Here is a 22,551-nt window from a genome sequence, read left to right on the forward strand (position 1 = left end):
ATACATTTTTTTTTCATTCACTAATCACTGGGATTTTCGGTACCAATATTTAAGAATGGAAAATTCAATATTGAAAAATAAAACCTAAAATTTAAGGTTTTTTGCTCCAGAAAACTATGGCAAGTTTTGTATGAAATATTAGGATGCTTGTAGAATTTTACCATCTACATTGGCTTTGCTTTGGGAACCAAATGTTGTGCTCCACATACATGTTCTTTGATAAAAAGGTTCATTTTTGTATGTTATACAGTCGGTAGACTTGCAAATAAATGAACATATCTCGGCCATTGACTGGCACACGTTGCTGATACCAAAAAGATCTCCTTGCAGTTTGAAAACAATCTGTTTTAATTCAGGACAAATGCGCCATGCCATAGTGCAACAAATATGTGCAACACTCAATGAGACACTGACAGATAAGAGCTGCATGGATATTACTGAGTCCACCTGCAAAGCAATTTTGTTCAAATTGCACTGCATGCAAAAGAAGGATCTGCACGGTTGGGAAGCTGTTCCTCGATGTGATGGGTTCTTCTGTTAGCGCAGCCATAGTTTAAGACGCAGTGCATCTACTCCATTTAAATAATATCTGAACAAGCGTTTATCTCGCACAAAGCCAAGATTTTCATAAAGTTTCAAAGCAGACTTGTTTGTGATCTCCGTTTCCAAGACAACCTTTAAGGAAGACAAGACGGAAGGATTTTAATTAGTGACATTAATCATAACCTAGAAATAGCATAAGTTGCAGCAACAGCATTTTAACCCTTCTCTCTTATCAGTCACTGCTTTCTCTATGGTTTGTTCATTAAATGACTGCTACGCACAGTGGGACAACGGCTCTCATGTAACACATTCTTCTGGGACAAACACGTTTCACGTATGTTTTCTTAAGCCATCTCATTTATGTTAGCCTTACCTCTCTACACAGTGATAGGAGGGGGAAGCATCACCCTTAATATATACAAGCATGAAAAACGTACAAATATAAAAATGAAGGAAAAGTCGCATTATGCTTGAGAGGAATGAGGCCAGCAGGGGTTTGGCTGGTTAGGAGCACACTAAAGAGATAATCTTTAGAGACAATATAGTCTTTCCTACACTAATTCACTTTTTACATCGTGTTGTACAGAGCTTTCTATAGAATTAGGGCAGAATAAGGTAAGAGTCCACACAATAGTTTCAGTCTACTTTTATAAAGTACTCGGGGGGGGGGGGGGGGTAACTTTTCTGAAATGCTTATTCGAAAAGAGCAAAGATGGATTTATAAACTCAATAGCCTCGCCCCACATGGCCTCAATAATGAGATCGAGTGGTCCATTTTTAACTTAGCTTGGCTATTTCAGTTGTCCTTCACGTCCTACTTGTTCTGTCTTTGATCGCATTTGATTGGTTGACAGTTTTCGCGCCAATTCCTCACAGCGTTTAAAGAACTTCATTGTCACTGTATCTGTGCACTCCCTTGAGTTGGAATCGATGCAGGTTCGCGTATGCTTTGCTAGCTATAATTTATGATAAAGGTATCCCATCAATTTAAATGTTCTACACTATTTCTCTCTGTTTGTATTTTCAGATTTAAAACCTTATGTTTGTCCCTCCCGACGCAGCCTCGCGGCGAAAACACGGGATCCGTGTCAGGGACCTGCTGTTACATTGTTATGCGTTTTTCAAGACTATGTGGAGTTGCCATTCCAAGTAAACTTTTATAAAAGTACACTGAAACTATTGTGTGGACTCTTACCTTATTCTGCACTAATTCTATATTTTGGTGTTTAACAAGTGCAGAACGTGTTCTCCGTTTTTGTTTATGGATTGTACATAGCTTTCTGACAGCTGGGTGACATGCAGATATACCAACAAAATCTCACCCTAATCACATATTAGCAGCAGTAGTGCAAGCACACGAGGAGAACCATGTCCGATATATTTTCTGCATATTCCAATGTGACCATGTAATGCTGTATTTCTACAGCTTACAGACCCACAGGTCTGTAAGCGCATTCGTACGCGCTTTTTCCCCCCATGCACAAACCCCTTACTACATCCCCGGATAGGGCTTTGCGTGGGAAAAACGCACATACAAACATGCGTACATGGGTGCACAAAACCTGCGGCAACTTCAGCGCACCTTATTACATCGGCCCCAATGATAGGATGAAGGTAAGGGGGAAGGGTGGGTTGATGGGTGATCAGAGAACTAATTTCAAGCATCTACATCTTTCTGAGCAGGGCAAATCTCTGTAGTCTTTCCTGGTGTATAGTTTGGGTAATTCTGGAAGAAAGGAAAGAGCTGGAGAATATAAATGATTTTGATGAAACAGGGATTTCACAAAGGCAGCAGTTTGAAGAGACAGGACAGTTAAGGTTGTCCAGAAGGTAGAGGGATCACTAAAGGAAATTCCAGCAATAGCACCGCCTTAAGGTGGAAAGAAAAACTGAACAGGAATTGGCCAGGGGACTGTAAAGCCAGAAGGAACAGGAAGCACAGGGCTGCTGGGAAATGTAGTATGGAAATTCTTGGCAGAGAACCAATTAGGATGAAGACAACTGCTGAGGCTATTTATTTATCACAACGGCTTACATTTTTAAAAGATACATATTTTTTAGAAAGACATATTGAAATATAATACAATGGTAATGATATAGTATAAGGTAATGCTTCTATTTTAAGGTGTTTATAATTTATAAATTCATAAATTTCAGTGTTTCTTTTTTATTTTATTTTTAGGTATTTTAGAGTTTTAGGTAGATACAAGTCATCCACCAGTCCATCACTAGCACTTTCACAGTTAATGCAGGGAATCTGCATGTCTCTTAAGGAAGAGCGCACTGCCTTTCAAGGAAGAGAGCAGGCTCACCCAGACATGCCCACAGCCTTCAGTTAGGGGTTTTGAATCTGCAAAGGTACATTTCTATACTGCCCTGGGGAACTGGGCTGTCCTGTGGGTGACTACCAGTGTATCTTACTGAGATGGTCCTGGTGTATCTGGACAGGCAGAGAAAGCCTAACGACTGAAACAAAAAAAAAATTCAGACGTGACCTCAAAATGTGGTTATTTCAAAATGCCTACAATCTCACTTAACCTTTCTAGGATCACCACTTGCTCCTACATCGACAAACTCATGATGAATCTACCCTCAGGACCCCTTATCACTTTCTTTCCAGCCCGTACAAATAAATGTATCTGAAACACCCTCGCTCAACCCCCCCCCTCCTTTTCTTCCCCACAGCACCTATTGTTAAAAACTGCTACCTCTTCCCTACATATTTCCCCTCCCCTGTCCGTCTAAGTCAATGTACATGTCTTTCGCTTTAATTTACGATATATGAACAAATCACGTGATTGTAATTGGCTACCAATAATATTTATGTCCTGATGTAAATCGTTGTGATCTTCACTTGGTACACGGTATACAAAATGTTAAATAAATAAATAAAATGAACACTGGTACATGGTTAGCCTCACCTCGGTGATGGGAAATTTAACGGACACTGTGGAAGGAAAGGGATAGTAAAACTATCTACAATCTGGTGGGTTACTGAACTTGAGGCAACATGGTTTTCACCAGAAGAAGATCTTGTTGAAAGAATTTGATTTTTTTGATTGCGTGACTAGAGAATTAGATCAAGGACGAGCATTTGATATGATCTGCATGGATTTCAACAAATCTTGTGATTTGGCTCCGCATTGGAGGCTCATGAATAAAAAGAGAAGTCTGGGAATGGGTGCTAAAGTGGTGGAATGGATTACATATTGGTTGATTGACGGGAGGACAGTGTGTAATGGTAAATCAAATTTACTCTGAAGAGTGCCTCAAGGATCAGTTTTTGGGACTGATTCTGTTTAATATCTTCTTAGAGCGACATTGTGGAGGGGGACAGAAGAAAAAGTTTGCCTTTTTGCAGATGATACTAAGATCTGCAAACAGAGTGATATGCCTGAAGGAGTAGAGAGAATGAAAAGTGATTTAAAGAAAGCTTGAAGAGCAGTTGAAGGTTTGGCAGCTGGGATCAACATCAAGAAGTACAGTCATGCATTTGGGATGCAGTAATCCAAAAGAATTGTATGAGATAAGGGCTGAAAGACTAATGTGCATGGACTGAAAGAGAGACCTTGGGGCAACTGTGTCTAGTGATCTGAAGGCAATGAAACAATGTGACAAGGCAGTGGCTAAAGCCAGAGGGATGTTGGGCTACACAGCGAGGGGAATAACTGGCTTTTAAAAGATCATAATGCTCTTGTACAAGTCTTTGGTGAGGCCTCACCTGGATACCGTGTTCGCATCTGGAAACCTTATCTCAAAAAGGATAGAGCCAGGATAGAGGTGGTCCAAAGAAGGGAGACCAAAATGGTGTGGGGTCTGCATCAAAAGCCAAATGAGATGACTTGAATATGTATACCTTGGAGAAGAGGAGGTGCAGGGGAGATATGATACAGAATTTCAAATACCTGAAAGGTATTAATGATGCACACCAGAAATGCGGAGTAAATGGCACACATATATACATACATATGAATCCCAAAATAATGTGTGGCACTACAATATAAACTGTTCAATACATATATTAATTGCTTTATTTGTTGAAGGCCAATAGGAAAGAACACATTTAAACAATATACTCTTATTCTGAAAAGGTAGAAAACACCCCGACATGGCCGTGTTTTGCACAAGGCTGCGTCAGGGGATGGCGAACATTTACATCCAGATAAAGAGAATTGTGCCTAGAGAATTGCTGCTGGTGCTCACGCCTTAAAAATAAAAATTCCTGACTCATTTTGTGTAAGAGAATTTGCCGACAGAGCAGCTCAAAAACAAACTACACTGTATCCTCATCCTCGAGTTTTCACAGACTTCCGATGCTAAGCCACTTTTGAAACACTGTACTGAAATGATATTAATCTGTGACCCCTCGGGGTCCCCTTTTTGCTGGTAGCTTCTTCATAATGCTGCCTCCCAACCCAAGACATCATATATAAAACTTTCACACTGCTGAGGTACTGTGATGGCCAGGGAAATGCTCTTTATCTTGACTTCAAGTGAATGCTCGCCATCCCCCGGACGCAGCCTTGTGGGAAACACGGCCGTGTCGGAGGGTTTCTACCTTTTCAGAATAAGAGAATATTGTTTAAACAAGTGTTCTTTACTGTTGGCCTTAAAACAAATAAAGCAATTATTATATGTACTGAACAGTTTATATTGTAGTGCCACGCATTGTTTTGGGATTCATATTAATGATGCACAAACCTCAAACTTTTTTTGCTGGAAAGGAAACTGCAGAACTAGGAGTCATGATATGAAATTCCAGTGGGGGACAACTCAGAACCAACAATGGGAAATATTTCTTCACAGAGCGGGTGGGGGATGCATGGAATGCTCTCCCTGAAGAGGTGGTGAAGTCAGGAACAGCGATGGAATTCAAAAAGTCATCAGATAAACACTGTGGATCCTTACAGGCTACAGGATGGAAATGAAGAAATGGGGTACCCTATGTTAACTGGAGGTGTAACCTACACAGAGCAGCAGTTACTACTATCCTTAACAGAAGGCATGGGGGTAACCTGCATAGAGCGGCAGTTTCTACCAAAAGCAACTTGCTGGGCAGATTGGATGGATCATTTGGGCTTTATCTGCTGTCACTTATGTTACTAAATATATTTTTACTGAAGTCGCTAACTCTTGAGCTGTGTGTTCCTGAGAACTGACATTAATTAGATCAATAGAAAACCATGTCAACTACTAAATGAAAATCCACACACACAGATGAAAGGTCTGTTTGGAAGTCTGATAATATTCACCAGAGTTGAAGGACTATATATTTAAATTAGCACGATATGGCATCACAATTTTTTTTTCAAAGTATATGTACTTAAATTGATGGAGAGGGGTGATGATGATATTGTTGGCTAATCAGCAAAAACATCACTAGTAGCCCAAGACTTTGAGCATTATCCCTCGCATCCATTTTATTTATAAACTATATCTTTTCATGCTTGGCTTGTATAGCAGATGATTTTTTGACTGATTAGATTATGAGAAGCACAGATTGTGACCTGTGACAATGATATGAGACCTCTCCTACATTTTAAAGACTTCCGATTAGTTCTACAAGCAATCATTCTCACGAAAATAGACTACTGCAACTCACTTCTACTGGGTCTACCTGCAAACGCCATAAAACCGCTACAGATGCTGCAAAACGCTGCAGCGAGGATCTTAACCAAGTCCAACAAAAGAGACCACATCTCACCCATCTTAAAAAGCCTACACTGGCTTCCCGTCAAATTCAGAATACTTTTCAAAGTGCTCTCAGTAACCCACAAGGCACTACACAACCTGGCACCACTCGAGCTCAAATTCCCTCTCCAACTCCACACCTCTACCAGACCAGTGAGACAAGCCTACAGAAACAACCTTCAAATCCCACCGATGAAGTCAGCATTAAGCAAAAGAGCTTTCTCCACAGCAGGTCCTAAAATCTGGAACACTCTCCCGTCAGATCTCAGATCAGTGCAATGCTCCACTACATTTAAAAAACGACTCAAGACTTGGTTATTCAACCAAGCTTTCCCTTAACATCAACTTGCGGAATATCCCTGCCAATGATCCCCTCCGTGGGAACACGCTAGAGAACTATATAGACCTCTAGAAATCACATATTCTTTGGCAGTCTAATTATCTAACAACATTATAATACCACCTGTTTAGCTAGACTACATTAGGCACCGTACCTTTTAATTATGTTATTAACCCCATATATCTTAACCCAAGTTAATTCGACCTGTTCATTGTAAGACATTTACTTGTCATTGTTATTGTTGAGAATGTAAACCGAATTGATCAATAATTCTGTTATTGGAAAGTCGGTATAGAAAAATGCTAAATAAATAAATAAATAAATATAAGAAATCTTGTTTTTTAATGAATATGAGAATATAAGGATATGTTGATTTTAATTCTGAAATTTAAATAAAGTAGAAGCAGAGATGTATCTATAGCTTGGATTACAGCAAAGTATTTTGACAGAAAATTTGCAAACATAACCCAAAGACCTTTTTTTTTTTTAATTTTTTTATTTCTCGCTTCATGAATCATCATCAAAATTTAAGTAACTACAAATTTGAAAATAGTCAGAAGTCCACTATATAATACTGTACATTTTCTGTAAATTAAATATTAGTGGAGATCCATGGAGGAATAAAAAACATACAAAGGTATTTTGGTGACAGTAGACTTGCATACCTGTAAGCACAAGGAAACGCTACAATGAGTCAGGAAATCAATTCCTGGAGGGGAAGTCTATAAACTGCCATCATTCAAAAGGGAATAGCCACTGCTTGTTGCCGGCTGTAGTAGCATGGGATCTGTTTAGTGTTTGGGTACTTGTGACTTGGACTGGCCACTGTTGGAAACAGGATGCTGGGCTTGATGGACCCTCGGTCTGACCCAGTATGGCATATACTATGTTCTTGTTATGATCTGTGTAAACCACACTGTAGTAGTGAGTCTGTCTTGCCTCGGTCTGAAGTGAGCATTCATTCTCACAAACATTTAGTAATATCTAAGGTTAAATGCGTATGTTCAGGTTGGCTTATCAAAAAGGACAGCAATACAGCTATCTGCTAGCAAAATTGCTAACACTGGCATACAGGGAAGCAGCTAAATTCTAGTTCGGTTTTTGAGCGATAACAGTAATTGCAGAGGCTTCACTCCACAAATCAAAAACAGAATAAAATCCCACCGGCTGCAAGAAAACCCAGACTCTACCTCATCTCAACAAGAAATCCAATATCAAAGAGCCAACGAACTTACATCTAACAAAACCAAATCATGTGCAATCATTTTCCACACCGAATCTCTGATGCCTTTCAATATACAGTGCCTCATAAAAGGGAATCTGTAGGTCTTATTTTCATGGTCACTGGCAGATACATAATAACTGCACTCCCCAGCAGAACCAATACAGTCATGAAAAGTGCTAACAAATTTATTGCTACATTGTTCTATTACAATGAACCACTTGAAAGAAGAGAGAGAAAATAATAAAAAACCCATCTGATTTTGTCAAGAAATTCTTTGGGCTAAGCTGAAAAGAATTCTAAACTGACAAACACAATTCCGCGTACTATTTCTGATTTCCTATATCATATCTTGATTTCATATCTTTAATTTAAAAAAAAAAAAAAAAAAACCCAACCTGCTGGTGAAATATCCTGTCTGCGCTAAAGTTTGCTATGCATGCAAATGAGCTCCGTAAGAAAACATTCTGCACACAATGTTGCTGTGGGGAAAGCTGGCAAAAGACACAACTACGCCACACTGAGATGAAAATCTCTTTTTGGTGAAAACCAGCCCACAAAGGCTTTTTCGCAAGCTGGTTTTCAACGGATTCACAATGAATGAGCTGCTCTGCATGATCCTGCCTTGCAGCTGCTCATTAATTTTGCATTTAAATAAAATTTTGCACGGAGTGGACTGCATGCAAAAGTTTTCCTGCTCTGAAATTAAAAACCTGCAAAGACTCGTGCAGACGGGGCTTCATGTGCAAGGCCCCCGAAATTCTGCATGTGAAGCCCAGATGGCCGAAGTTTCCGCAGTGTATAGTACATTGGGGTCATAGTGTCGATCCAATCTACTAGTCTCTTTTGTCCTGTATGTCTATCTTGATGAGACTGTAAGCTCTACGGAGGCAGGCACTGCCTGTGCACGTCAAGTGGCCCTTTTATTAATAGTAGCAGTAGAGGTACTCATAGGCATATTGCTGGAGGCCAAAGCCCGTGCCCTGAATTCAATGAGATGCTCCGCTGTTGGGCTTGTGTGCGCCAGATCTTTCCCCGCATACTGCATTTGTAGATGCTAAAAAGTGAGAGAAACCTGCAGCCAGGGAACTGAGACAACAAAAGCAGATTACCACCAGATTTTACTGGTCAAACATGCCAGGGAGACTCAGAAAAAAAGTTTGCATTAGAATATTAATCTGAAAGGCTAATTTTTCAAAAGGGATTTTCCCCCAATCAACAAGCTAAAATGTCGGTTGCACCTCTGCTAATCCTATTCTCATATTTACAACTCAAGTAAAGTCATTTCTAATGTTTTCATTTATTACTTATATACCATGGAACCAGATCCTAAGATCCACTCAATATGGTGAATAATATCAATACAAAAGACAAATAGTGTGTTGCAAAGGTTCAGGGGTCTGCAGACTCTTGGGAGTCCCATCAATAAAAGTGATTTTTATTGAGGAAAATTGTTTTAAAATCCGAATTACATGGGAGTACAGTGCTGAGATGGATTTAACATGCTGCTCTGTCCCTGACACGGGACCTAATTTCGTTAATGCTGCATCGGGAGGAACAAATAGGTACATCTCCAAAACTGGTGACAAAGATTCGCAGAGTTGCAATTTAGGTAAAGGTGGTTGTAAGCAGCGTATTGCATAATAGTGAGGTGCAGTGTAGTGAAATTGCAGGGGAGAGCATGGTAGCAGCTTAGAAGGATTCCTGAGAATACGATCGGGTGTAATCGATTCACGATGTGAAGTATCAAAGCACTTCCTGCTTTCTTAACGAACCCGATTTAAAATTATTCTCTTCCTGTGATACTTCACAACGCGAATCGATTACACCCGATCATATTCTCAGGAATCCTTCTAAGCTGCTACCATGCTCCCCCCCCTGCAATTTCACTACACTGCACCTCACTATTATGCAATACGCTGCTTACAACCACCTTTACCTTAATTGCAACTCTGCGAATCTTTGTCACCACTTTTGGAGATGTACCTATTTGTTCCTCCCGATGCAGCATTAATGAAACACGGCCGTGTCGGGGGACAGAGTTGCACTTTAAATCCATCTCAGCAATGTTCTCCATATAATTTCGATTGTAAAACAGTTTTCCTCAATAAAAATCACTCTTTTTTTTTTTTTATGGGACTCCATTCAAGTGTCTGAATACCCCTGAACCTTTGCAACACATCATTTGCCTTTTGTTTTGATACATTAGTGTGTTTTGCACTCCATTCCACATCCTTTTGTGGTAAGAACAATAAAAATTGAACATCCACTCCTGTTCAATAACAAGATAGTAAATGCAATAAAAAAATATTAAAAAGCTAAACAATAAAAAATCCAACCAACACACAACCACCTCCTTTCAACAAGGCTCCTCAACACCCTCCATATATTAAATGTTAGCCCAATGAAATATCAAATCAAACCTCACAAATCTGCTTCGCTTTTTTGAAGGGTTTAATAAACATGTAGATATAGATGAACCAGTAGATATAGTGTATTTGGATTTTCAGAAGGCATTTGACAAAGTTCCTCATGAGAGGCTTCTAAGAAAAGTAAAAAGTCATGGGATAGGTGGCGATGTCCGTTCTTGGATTACAAACTGGTTAAAAGACAGGAAACAGAGTAGGATTAAATGGACAATTTTCTCAGTGGAGGGGAGTGGGCAATGGAGTGCCTCAGGGATCTGTATTGGGACCCATGCTTTTCGATATATTTAGAAATGATCTGGAAAGGAATTCGAGTGAGGTAATTAAATCTGCAGATGATACAAAATTATTCAGAGTAGTTAAATCACAAGTGGATTGTGATACATTGCAGGAGGACCTTGGGAGACTGGAAAATTGGGCATCCAAATGGCAAATGAAATTTAATGTGGATAAGTGCAAGGTGTTGCATATAGGGAAAAATAACCCTTGCTGTAGTTACACAATGTTAGGTTCCATATTAGGAACTACCGCCCACGAAAGAGATCTAGGCATCATAGTGGATAACACATTGAAATAGTCGGCTCAGTGTGCTGCGGCAGTCAAAAAAGCAAACAGAATGTTGGGAATTATTAGAAAGGGAATGGTGAATAAAACGGAAAATGTCATAATGCCTCTGTATCTCTCCATGGTGAGACCGCACCTTGAATACTTTGTACAATTCCTGTCACTGCATCTCAAAAAAGATATAGTTGCGATGGAGAAGGTACAGAGAAGGGCAACCAAAATGATAAGGGGAATGGAACTGCTCCCCTATGAGGAAAGACTAAAGAGGTTAGGGCTGTTCAGCTTGGAGAAGAGACGGCTGAGGGGGGATATGACAGAGGTTTTTAAAATCATGAGAGGTCTAGAATGGGTAAATGTGAATCAGTTATTTACTCTTTCGGATAATAGAAGGACGAGGCGGCACTTCATGAAATTAGCATGTAGAAAATTTGGAGAGAATTCTTTTCCACTTAATGCACAATTAAACTCTGGAATTTGTTGCCAGGGGATGTGGTTAGTGTAGCTGGGTTTAAAAAAGGTTTGGATAAGTTCTTGAAGGAGAAGTCCATTACCTGCTATTAATCAAGCTGACTTTGAAAATAACCACTGCTATTACTAGCAACAGTAACATGGGATATACTTAGTGTTTGGCTACTTGCCAGGTACTTGTAAGCCTGGATTGGCCACTGTTGGAAACAGGCTGCTGGGCTTGATTGACCCTTGGTCTGACCCAGTTTGGCAATTTCTTATGTTCTCTTCACCTACAGGCTGCATCACCTTCCCCACCAAGGGCTATCACCAATCTAGACTTGGAAAACACCCATGTTTTAAATTTTTTCTTAAAGGTGTTAAGCTTAAGTCTTATCTCTCCTAGTAGGCAATTCCATAGCTGTGGCTCAGCCACCAAAAATGCCCTATCTGACCTTCTTGAAATCCCAGCTGGAAGGTACAACTAGCAGTACCCCCTGGCTAGAAGTTAACTCCCTCTCAGGATGGTAGCAGTTTACCAGCTTTGAGAGACTGACAGGGCACTCCCCTCTCAAGACTCAAAAATCCATGTTGCCTGCTTAAACTTGGCCCTGATTCCCACATTAGCATTCACTTTCTTTGCATTACTCATTTTTACAGAAGTTATATTAGTGATATCAATGGAGCTATTCACAGGTAAGTCTGACCTGTTAACTTCGTAAGAATATATACACACAACAATCTCAAGCTGGCAACAGGAAAATTCACCGGCTGCATGTACAGTGCAATTTAATTATCAGTGGAGCGAGAGTGTTCCAAGATTTATTCCAGAAATCGTTTTCACATACTGCAATTTCAGAATGCCTACTGATGTTATATTGTGGCACCTCTTTCAGTGCCCTTTAGTAAATCTATATACATACTATATAAAGAGCTTAGGTCCTACTGGTGGCCAGCAGTGTGTATACGAGCATAGGCCGTGTACACACCGCTGTACACACTCCGGAAACCTAAGCACATAGGCTGGAATGAGGCATGGTAGGGGATCAGCAGTGCAGGTCAACTGATGCAGCAAACAGCTGTCTGAAAAGGCTCAGTTCATGCAGGCTTGTAAAAGGGAAGCAGCGGCTGTGGAAGACACAGGAGGGAGGGGAGGCAACGGGTCAATGGTGCAGGAGGGCTAGGGAAGCAAACATGTTGGTGAGAGGCCTGGTACAGTCAGGGACGACTGGGAAAGATTCTCTGGGTGACAGCTTATATAAGATATATTTTCCTAAGGTGGTTAAATATAAAATCAGGAATATGGAGAAGTATTTCAGCATGGACAGAAGTCTACTCAGATCAAAGAAATAAAGATGTGCTCTCTTAAATAACAAATCTTACTTTCCAGAACACAAATTTTGCCATTCCTTGTGACCTCGGGCAACTCGCTTCACTCTCCATTCCCTCAGATCCAAACTTAAATTGTGAGCCCACTGGGGACAGAGAAATATCTACAGTACCTGAATGTAATCTGCTTTGAAGCGCCTGAAAAGCATAATATAAATCAAATAAATGAACTGTATTTTTGTTTATCCAACTGCTGCCAACCTTTCCTCAGAAGCTTAAGGCAAGGTGCAACAACAAGACAAACATTGTAAAGGTAAGTGTGCAGCCTTACATCGACCTGTAAGAATAGTACTTACGAAGTCACTAACTGCAAGCAGGAGAGAGCCGCTGCTGTTTGCCCAGGACAGCCCCCTATCCACCAGACCCTGGTGAAAGAGACCTGCCGCCATTGTCAGGGTGCAGAGGAGCTGCTCAGGCCTAAGGCAGCGCCTGCTGCTTTGGCTGCGGTAAAGAGAAGCTACCGCTTGCTGCGGCCTGGGGCAGCCTATGTGCTGCCAGCAGGATTCTGGAGGCATTCTTGAGGGTTGCTTACATTTTATGGGTTTATTTATTTATTTATTTAATGGTTTTTATATACCACCGCTCATCGGAGATATCACGTCGGTGTACATAGAACGAAAATCCGCAATTGCGTTGTACATAAAACAGTAAGAAAACAACTGAGAAACTATACATTAAAACAGTTAAATGCATTAACAAAGAACAGGTTATAAAGATATATATAGATATATAGCGATAATATTATATGGATTAGTTGTAATAGTACAATTTATTATAGAAGCAAGGGAGAATTGTAGGGGGGGGAAGGAGTGAGGGGGTATGAGTTTAAATAGGGGAAAAAAGAGAAAAGGTAAAGGAGGAAGGGATTATATACATGTAAGGCTGTTAAATACAGCAAATTCTTCGGTTTTATAAAATAGCAAAAAAGGTGCTAGGGATGAAAGAGGTAAGAATGAATCTGGAGTTGACTGCTATAGGATGGAGGTAGGAGTGAGGGGTCGGGGAGTGGGGTGACATCTTCAGTGTCTTAACTTAAAGGATAAAAGATTGAGGAAGTAAAGAGGGGAGGGTAAATAGGGCTGAGAAGGAACATGTGAAGGTCACGTGTAGGCTTTAGTGAAGAGCCATGTCTTGAGCTTTTGCTTAAAGGTTTTTGGGGACAGTTCAAGACGTAAATCAGTAGGCATGGAATTCCATAGCATAGGGCCAGCTAGGGATATGGCACGAGCTTTGGTGGATGCGTATTTGAAAAGTTTTGGTGAGGGGGTTTGTAGGGTTACTAAGAGATCTTCTTATCAAAATAAAGCAATGCATTAATTTAATTCAATTCACCTGTTTCTATTTGAAAACGAAGGATTCTTTTTGATGAATGCCGAATGATTCCGACAGGATGCTTTCCTCTCATTTATACGGAACACAGAACTAGGTTTGGAAATGGAGTGCATGGTTGTATCCATTCCCAGAAACACTCTTCTACCTGAACTGCCATGTACAATTGGTATTAGACACGTAAAGTCACACCAAATTCCAAAGCACGAAGGACAGGCTGCAGCTCCTTTTTTCTAAACAGGGTTAAATAGGCTTTAAGAGGCAACGAATAAATACGAAGAGCTCCGTCAAAAGGCACATAAAGGAATAAGAACATGATGCTCTCTCTCAGCTGCAGTCTACCAGTGTCAGAGGCAAGTTATGCTAAGATGAAATCTACATTTTTGCTGATCAAAAGAAAGTCATAGATGCTACTTATTCCTTTCATGGAAGGAATGATGGAAGTCAGAAACAGTAGTCTGCATTTCACATTTCAACATGACTGAAAAAGGATCAGACTGTTGAAGCACTCAAGCTGCATTGCATAACATTATCATATTACAGATTTACTATTATTTACTACAACTAAACAATAAAAATCACACTGTCTATAAAGCCATTTACCAAACAAGAGACTTAAGGGCATAGCTTAGAGACCTGGATGTGATGAACTGAACACTTGCTAGAGAACTTATGTTGGGTATTGCCTGTAATTATCTAGGCCAGTGACCCCACAGCTCAATCAGGTTTTCAGGACATCTACAATGAACATGCATAGGACTTAATTGCAAACAATGGAGGAAGTGCATGCAACCTCTCTTGTGCATATTAGTTGTGGAAATCGCCAAAACCCGACTAGGTTGATGCTCTTGAGGATCCCTGACCTAGGCTAAATGGAGGATGTCAACTCATATTACCTACTTCATTTTTTTCATCACTTCTTCCTCCTTTGCTGTACCAATTAGAGATGCTGACTTCACATTCACCTGAATCCACTTGTTCTATTTTTGATTCAAAGGTGTCCCACTTAGAACTTTTCTAGCAAATATAAAACTACCAGGATTCTCACCCCAGTAACAAAAAAAAAAAATAAAATTGCCAGTGTTTTACAATTACAATTCAGAAGGACACATGGAACCACCCTGGCTGAGTAGCTGATTGGTTGATTAGCTAAAACTTTTGATGTCTAATCTGCTTGTGAACTTCCAAAGAATAAAGGCAAGAAAGAGCAAATGTTAATCAATTACCATTGGGTACACTCAGATGCAGAACTGTGCTTTGAAATCTCCCTCTCATTTTGCACCTGTGTTAATAGCAAAATGTATTACCACATGATACCTATATGCAACACTGGAAGGAAGCCTCACTCAACCAGCCAGCAAATTGTATTTTCGCTCTCTTGCTTGGGGATCTTGCTAAGGTTAAGTAGCACACGCCCACTTCAGTAGCAACAATCATAAAATAAAAGAAGAGCCTGATGAGAATCCGCTAGTCCAGTGCTTCTCAACACAGTCCTCGGGACACACCCAGCTAGTCGGGTTTCAGGATATCCGCAATGAATATGCATGAGAGATTAGCATGAACTGCTTTCATTGGATGCAAATTCTCTCATGCATATTCATTATGGACACCCTGAAAACCCAACCAACTAGTTGGGTCTGGTTTTGCAATTAAATCAGAACATTCTCACGTAGTACATCAGTGTCATTTTAAAGAACTCCTTGCAGTACATTAAAGAATTCAGAATACATTTCTTAAAAAAAAAAAAAAAAAAGAAGGTGAAACTGAAAAATCCAACACAGAGCAAGTGATTTAAAAAGATGACTATGTGTCTGTAGTTTCTAAGATTCCCTGTCCGTAACCTTTATGTAGTACATCATCATTATTCTGAGACTCTGTAACCAATACCCAATTGACATGCTAAATAATTCTGTTATTTCTTTTGGCAACTTGGCAATCCCCATGGATGAGGCAATACGAGAGGATTAAACTGGATTATGTTTCAGTGTTTTAATTCACATCACTTATGTACTACACTGCCATACTCTGACAAACAGAATGCTCGCAGTACACAAACTCTCTCACTTTACTAATGGTCATTATCATGGAAAAAAAAAACCAACCCAAACATTTTAAAAGCATTTTTTGAAATAAGAAACTAATAAAAATTACTGAGAAAGCACTGTTCGTTGCGTCTGCATCCTCTTTCTAAAGTACTAAACCACAGTTGTTCAATAAGAACTTGCGTACTGTAGCACATGTGAAGCGGCACATTCAGGTTCTGCTTCTTTTAAACTCTCTAATGTAAAATTCTAGTTCAGCTCTGTGCACGAAGCCAGCGAGAGAGAGAAATGGAAATCCAACCTCACTTCCAGTTTCATGTTTTTGCTGTCTCAGGCCGACCTGGGCTATGAGCAGCATGGAAACCATGCAACCTTTGATGAAAGAGAGAATGCTCCGCTAAGTCGGAGGGATTTTCTACTGTTAGGGCAATAGCCCCGTTGCCCTCAAGAAGGTAACGGGCACAATCTGCAGTCAACTCGGAATTAGATGGGGGGAAAAACTGGCCAAGAGACATCACTCAACCCGAACTGTAGCCCACTGTCAACAGAACGTCAGAGGAATGGTCCATGCCAGAGTCCAATATAGAAAAAAAAGACCCTTACTGTAAAAACATGAAAGGGTAAGAACAAAGATCCCAAAAAACTGGCAGATGAGCCACAAAAATACTGGCTACAAATCCTACTGTGATGCAGCTACAAACAAACTCAAGTAGGTTTCTGGGCTGGCAAATATTTAGCAAACTAGCATCCAAAAGTTTTAGGAACTAGGGGAATGTTTTTTGCATATAATTTAATTTTTGCCTGATTTCCTACAGAGAAACTGACTTTATAAAATGAGTGTGTATCTTTTCCCCCCTTCTCCCAATAAGTTTAGAAGCATTCATTCACATTTTTGCCAAAATAGTAAAGCACCCTGGAAGCCCAGCTCACACTTTCAATGCACTCTTGATCCTCCCATCACTTAGAATTTTTTTTCTCTCTCTCTCTTAGAAGGGGCCAGTTCAGTTAAAATCTCAGGGAGTCCCCAGCACACCATGATGCCATCAAGAATTTCAAGAGCTGCTCTACCATTGCTAACCAGTTACTAATAATCTGTAACCTATCATTTGAAGCAATCAGGATACCTGAAGGCTGGAAGGCGGCCAACGTGAGGCTGATTTTTAAAAAGGCTGATCCAGGAAACCATAGTCCAGTGAGTTTGACATCGGTGCAGGGTAAAATGGTAGAAACCATTCTTAAAAATAAAGTCACTGGTCATCTAGATAGAAATGGTTTACTGAGGATGAGTCAAGAACATCGCTAAGAAAAAGGGCCTTTTCTACTGCAGGTCCATCTAACTGGAACACTCTCCCTCCTGACCTCCGACAAGAAACTTGCCCAATCTCCTTTAAGAAAAAACTTAAAACTTGGTTATTCAAGCTTGCTTTTCCAGAACCCTCTGGTTAGCTTAAAGCTTTCTCTCCATCTCTCGCTATACTTCTCTGTTTATTTCTCTCACTTATATGGTTTAATCTGTTATTAGTCTCTCTCATTTACCCAGGTTCCCTATGAAGAGACCCTCAGTCACTCTTTTGACTTTTCCTTCATTACTATGTAATCCATTTCTTATTTACCTTGATTACTATGTAATTCAAATTGTATATTTTGTTTTTCTTCTCTTTGACTATGTTACTTAAAGTTGCTTAAATGTTCATTGTTCCATGTAATGCTGTCAGGCAAGTTATTGTTCTTTGTAAACCGGTTTGATTTGCATCTAATGTAGGAAGATCGGTATAAAAAAACAAAAAATAAATAAGTAAATAAGATGGTTTTAGTAAAGGGAAGTCTGGCCTTATTAGGCTTTTAGTGTAAATAAATATGTAGATAAAAGTGAGCCGGCTGATATAGTATATTTGGATTTTCAGAAGGCTTTGGACAAAGTCTCTAATGAAAGACTCCTCGGGAATTTAAAAAGTTGTACAAGAGGAGGCAGTGTCCTATTGTGGATTGGTTAACTTGTTAAAAGACAGGAAACAGAAGGTAGGACTAAATGGTCATTTTTCCAAATGGAGAAAGATCATTAGTGGAGTTTATTCTATCTTCGGACAGAGTGGCACAGGGATCAGTACTGGGACCTGCACTGTTTAACTTATTCATAAATGATCTGCAAAAAAGGGAACTTGAGTGAGGTGATCAAATCTGTAGATGAAAAAAATGTATTCAAAGTTATTAAAACAACAGCAGATTGCCAGGTACTGCAGAGGGACCTTGTGAGACTGGGACCAAGCAACTGAATGGCAGATGAAATTTAACACAGAAAAGTGCAAAATGATGCACAAAGGGAAAAATAATCCCAACTTCAGGTACACAATGCTGGGTTCTGTATTCAGAGTTACCATCCAAGAAAAGAAACGTGGAATCCTTGTAGACAATATGTTGAAATCCTCAGCTCAGTGTGCGGTGACAGTCAAAAGAGCAAACAATCAGGGTCATTTACCATTTCGTGTTAGGGCCTTAACCCTAGCAATAAATGCTCTAACACACAACGCCAGAAATAACTACACCTTTTTTCTGTGCGTTGTGTGTGCATTAGCCGTGTGTCATTCTCTATTTATACCACTGTAAGAGGGGGCACTTTTAATTTGGTGTGGGGTTTGGGGGTGCAGTTTTACATACACAGCGATACGAACAGCAAAGTTGACATCACTGATGATTTTTGGTTGATTTGTACAATGCGCTCTCTACCTAGCTTCAAACAAGCTAGGTAGAGAGTGCAACAAGCTAGGTAGAGAGCGCATTGCACAAATCAAACAAAAAATCTTCAGTGATGTCAACTCTGCTGTTTGTACCTCTGACTCTCTATGTAAAACCACCCCCCTAAACTCCACAGAGTTTTAAAAGTGCCCCCTCTTACAGTGGTATAAATAGAAAGTAACATGGATTTCTATACAGAGTCTCTCTCCCCCCCCCCCAACCCCCCTCAAAAATGCTGCAATGTAGTGTGCACTGCGGAAATTGCCTATGCAGATGTGATAGCTGGAAATTATCCTAACCACGTCAGTTTTTATCGTGGGCGCTTTTTCCACTATATAGCATTTTGATAAATCTAGGGGAATGTTAGGAATTATCTGGAAAATATCATGTCTCTGTATTGAGCCATGGTGTGACCACACCTTGAGTACTGGGTGCAGTTCTGGTTGCTCCATGTCAAATGAGATAGAAGAACTAGAAAAGGTGCAGAGGAGGGCAACAAAAATGATAAAAGGGGAAGAATGGCTTTCCTAAAATGGAAGGTTACGCAAGCTAGGGCTCTTCAGCTTGGAAAAGAGAAGGCTACAAGGGGACATGACAGAAATTTATAATCGTGCATGGGGTGGAATGGGTAAATAAAAAAAGGACAGTTATTTACCCTTTCAAAAATACTAAAACAAGGGAACACTCCATTAAGCTAGCAACCAGCATCGTAGAAAGTACTTTTGTACTCCATGCACTATCAAGCTGTGTAATCTGTTACCAGAGGACATGGTCAAGGCGACTAGCATAGCAGGTTTGGACAAGTTCCTGGGGGGAAAGTCCATTACACGTAATTAGCGAGGCAGACCAAGAAAAGTTAGTGCTACCCCTGGAAGTGAGTAACAGGAACTGGATCTACTTTATGGGATCTGCCAGGTACTTGCGACCTGGATTGGCCACTGTCAGACAGGATGATAGGGCCTAATGGGCCTTGAGCTGACCCAGCATGGCATTTCTCATGTTACATACAACAGTCAGGACTGACACCATCAAATGTATACTTTAAAAAAATGAAAAATACTATGTGCCCACAACATTCTTGCTCAAATGCACTGTTAAAATATGCTGGTGGCATCTCACAATACCTAGCAACAGTTGTTAATCTTTCACGTACATCAGGTATATTAACAAACACTTTAAATCAAGCTTCAGTGACACCTGTACCACATAACCCTCTGCAGATCCATATAATTTTGCTAATTATTGTCTGATATCTCCTCTTCCCTTTTTGGCAAAATGATCAAATATTGCATCAGCTTTCCGATTATATTGATGAAACTGAATATTTGGACTCACATCAACATGGATTTCATAAAGGTTATAGCATAGAAAGACTATTGTTATCATCCTCTGATACAATTTTGCACGGTTTTGACACAAACACATATTACATTCTAGTTCAACTGGATATATTAGCTGCGCTCGACACTGTAGTTCACTCCATACTATTAACTCAACTGAAATCCATAGGCATAACCAGAACAGTTCTACAATGGTTACATAAGACTTGCCATACTGGGTCAGACCAAGGGTCCATCAAGCCCAGTATCCTGTTTCCAACAGTGGCCAAGCCAGGTCACAAGTACCTGGCAGGATCCCTCAAAATTATCAGATTGCAAACAGCGACAAAGTTGGTTCATGCTACTCCTCTTGGCTTAATATCATTTCTGGAGTCCCTCAGGGCTCAGCACTTTCCTCCACAATGTTCAATATATATCTCACTCCTTTATGCAAGTTACTTTCTTGTTTAGGTGTCAATTATAACCTATCTACAGATGATATTCAATTGTTTATTCCTTATTTTCTCTCAAAGTGTAATACACTGTAGCACGCATCACTTTGCATCAAGTCAGTTAAATGCTGGTTAAATCATTGTAGACTAAAGCTTAATGTTACAAAAACAGAAATAATAATTCTGTCAACAATAAAAATCCTACACATCTCTTTCCCTCCAAATTCCCATTTTAAAACTAACAATTACCATTTAGGACTGTCAAACCTTTACGGTTATTTCCGGAATATGATTTAATCAATGAAACAACATGTTTCCTCAATTATTAAATGTTCATTTTATATATTATCTTTGTTAAAGAAAATGAAACTATTGTTAACCAAACGACTTTCAAGCTGTATTGCAAGCACTGGTTTTGGTTGCACTTGGTAATGTAATTCGCTATATTTGGAAAATTCTGCTGCCAGACTGTTAAGCGGGACAAGATTGAAAGAGCGCATAACTCCTACACTGATGAAGCTACACTAGCTACCTATGACATGGAGGCCTCAATACAACGTCCTTGATCTCATTCATAGATTACTAAAGGAAGAATCATCCATTTGGCTTGCATTCACACTTCGCTTATATAAACCTACTCGTCAGCTCAGAAATGTTTCCTGGAAGTACCTGCCCTGAAAGTAGCACGTCTAGACATCACTAGAAAGAGAGCAATCTCCACAGCAGGGCCACGCCTTTGGAATTCTTTGTCTGAATCCATCCGCACAGCTTCTTCTCAGAAATCATTTAAGGAGGCGTTGAAGACTTTTCTTTCTTTGCAGGCTTATTGAACTAACATAAGCTCTATTTAATTTATCTGTTTTTATGGGGGTTTTTTTTTTTTTTTAAATTGATGCTGTATTGTTATTTTGTCCATACATGTGAAACTAAGCTTATGCATTGCTGATGTAAACCGCTGTGTACTGCCCATGGAAAATGCAGGCTAGAAATTTTTATAAATAAATGTTCTTATGTACTTATAATCATATGCAAATTTCTGTAACAAATAAAGGAAAATAAGCATTATGAAATGTTCACATTTTGTTTTTCTTTTATTGTTTTGGTTTTTTTTTAAATTTTTGTTCTGTTTTGTGTATATTTTATTTAATATTTTTTGCTTTTTTGGGAGGTAGGTGGGGGATGAGTTTGCTTTTACGTTTTCCTTTCTGATGTCCCTTCAAGCCTTTTCCCCAGCGCCACATGGCCCCGCAGCAGAAGCTGCTGTGACCTCTCCTCTTTCATACACGCTGGGGTTACCCTGACCTCCTATCCCATGAGGGATGGTGCAATTGTGGGTACCAGCAATTACATTTTGGTGGCCAAAGAACTCGGGATTTTTTTCACCTTTGCCTATGCCACATTCAAACATATTCACACCTCTCATCATGAATCCATTTTAATAACTTTACCACAAACACAGCACATGATCAAATTTAAATGCTGCAGCAACTCTGTAAAAAAAGAAATAAGAAAGGAAAGTAATCCAAGTGTTCATGAAATTGAACACATGATTCAAATATCATGTATCAAGCAAATAAAACAAATCTCCATTACAGAGAGGATAAAAAGAAGGGAAGTCAGATATAACCAGTCAATTCTGAGGAGTTCTGCTAATGCCGAGGGTGAAACTCATTCAGCCTACCAACATCAGCAGCACTCTGAAATCCCAATGCGGTCTTATTGTGGATGTCTCCCAAAACCTAGTGTACTAAATAACACAGAGAACAGAGACAGCCCAGAAGCAGCAGGGGGGGGGGGGGGGGAACCCGGAAGAAGGAGCCATGGGAGTTCTGGAGCCTATGAGCCAGAGAGTTTACAGGACACATGAAAATAATGTACAGTCCAGCATGTTTTATCTGGTGTTCCATTACCCGAAAAAGCCCAATATATGGGAAAAAAAATCCTCCCATGGTTGGGAGTTCCCAGGAGCCCATGCAGTGGCAGGGAGGAGAGAGTTAAAAAAGGATCACAACTCTTTTACCACTTCCTTCCCCCGCCCATGGCCACGCCCAACC

General features: G+C 39.9%; 1 protein-coding gene across 1 annotated transcript in view; it reads right to left on the reverse strand.

Moving 5' to 3' along the window:
• Positions 1 to 324: 324 nt before the first annotated feature.
• LOC115089868 (N-alpha-acetyltransferase 30-like) overlaps positions 325 to 22,551 on the reverse strand; it is a 34,244-nt gene continuing 12,017 nt past the window's right edge. The window contains exon 5 of the mRNA XM_029598240.1: positions 325 to 675. Coding sequence (XP_029454100.1) covers positions 538 to 675 — 138 coding nt within the window. The 3' untranslated portion in view covers positions 325 to 537. The remainder of the gene's footprint in view (positions 676 to 22,551) is intronic.

Source organism: Rhinatrema bivittatum, chromosome 4, assembly GCF_901001135.1.
Source record: "Rhinatrema bivittatum chromosome 4, aRhiBiv1.1, whole genome shotgun sequence".
NCBI classification, from domain to species: Eukaryota; Metazoa; Chordata; class Amphibia; order Gymnophiona; family Rhinatrematidae; genus Rhinatrema; species Rhinatrema bivittatum.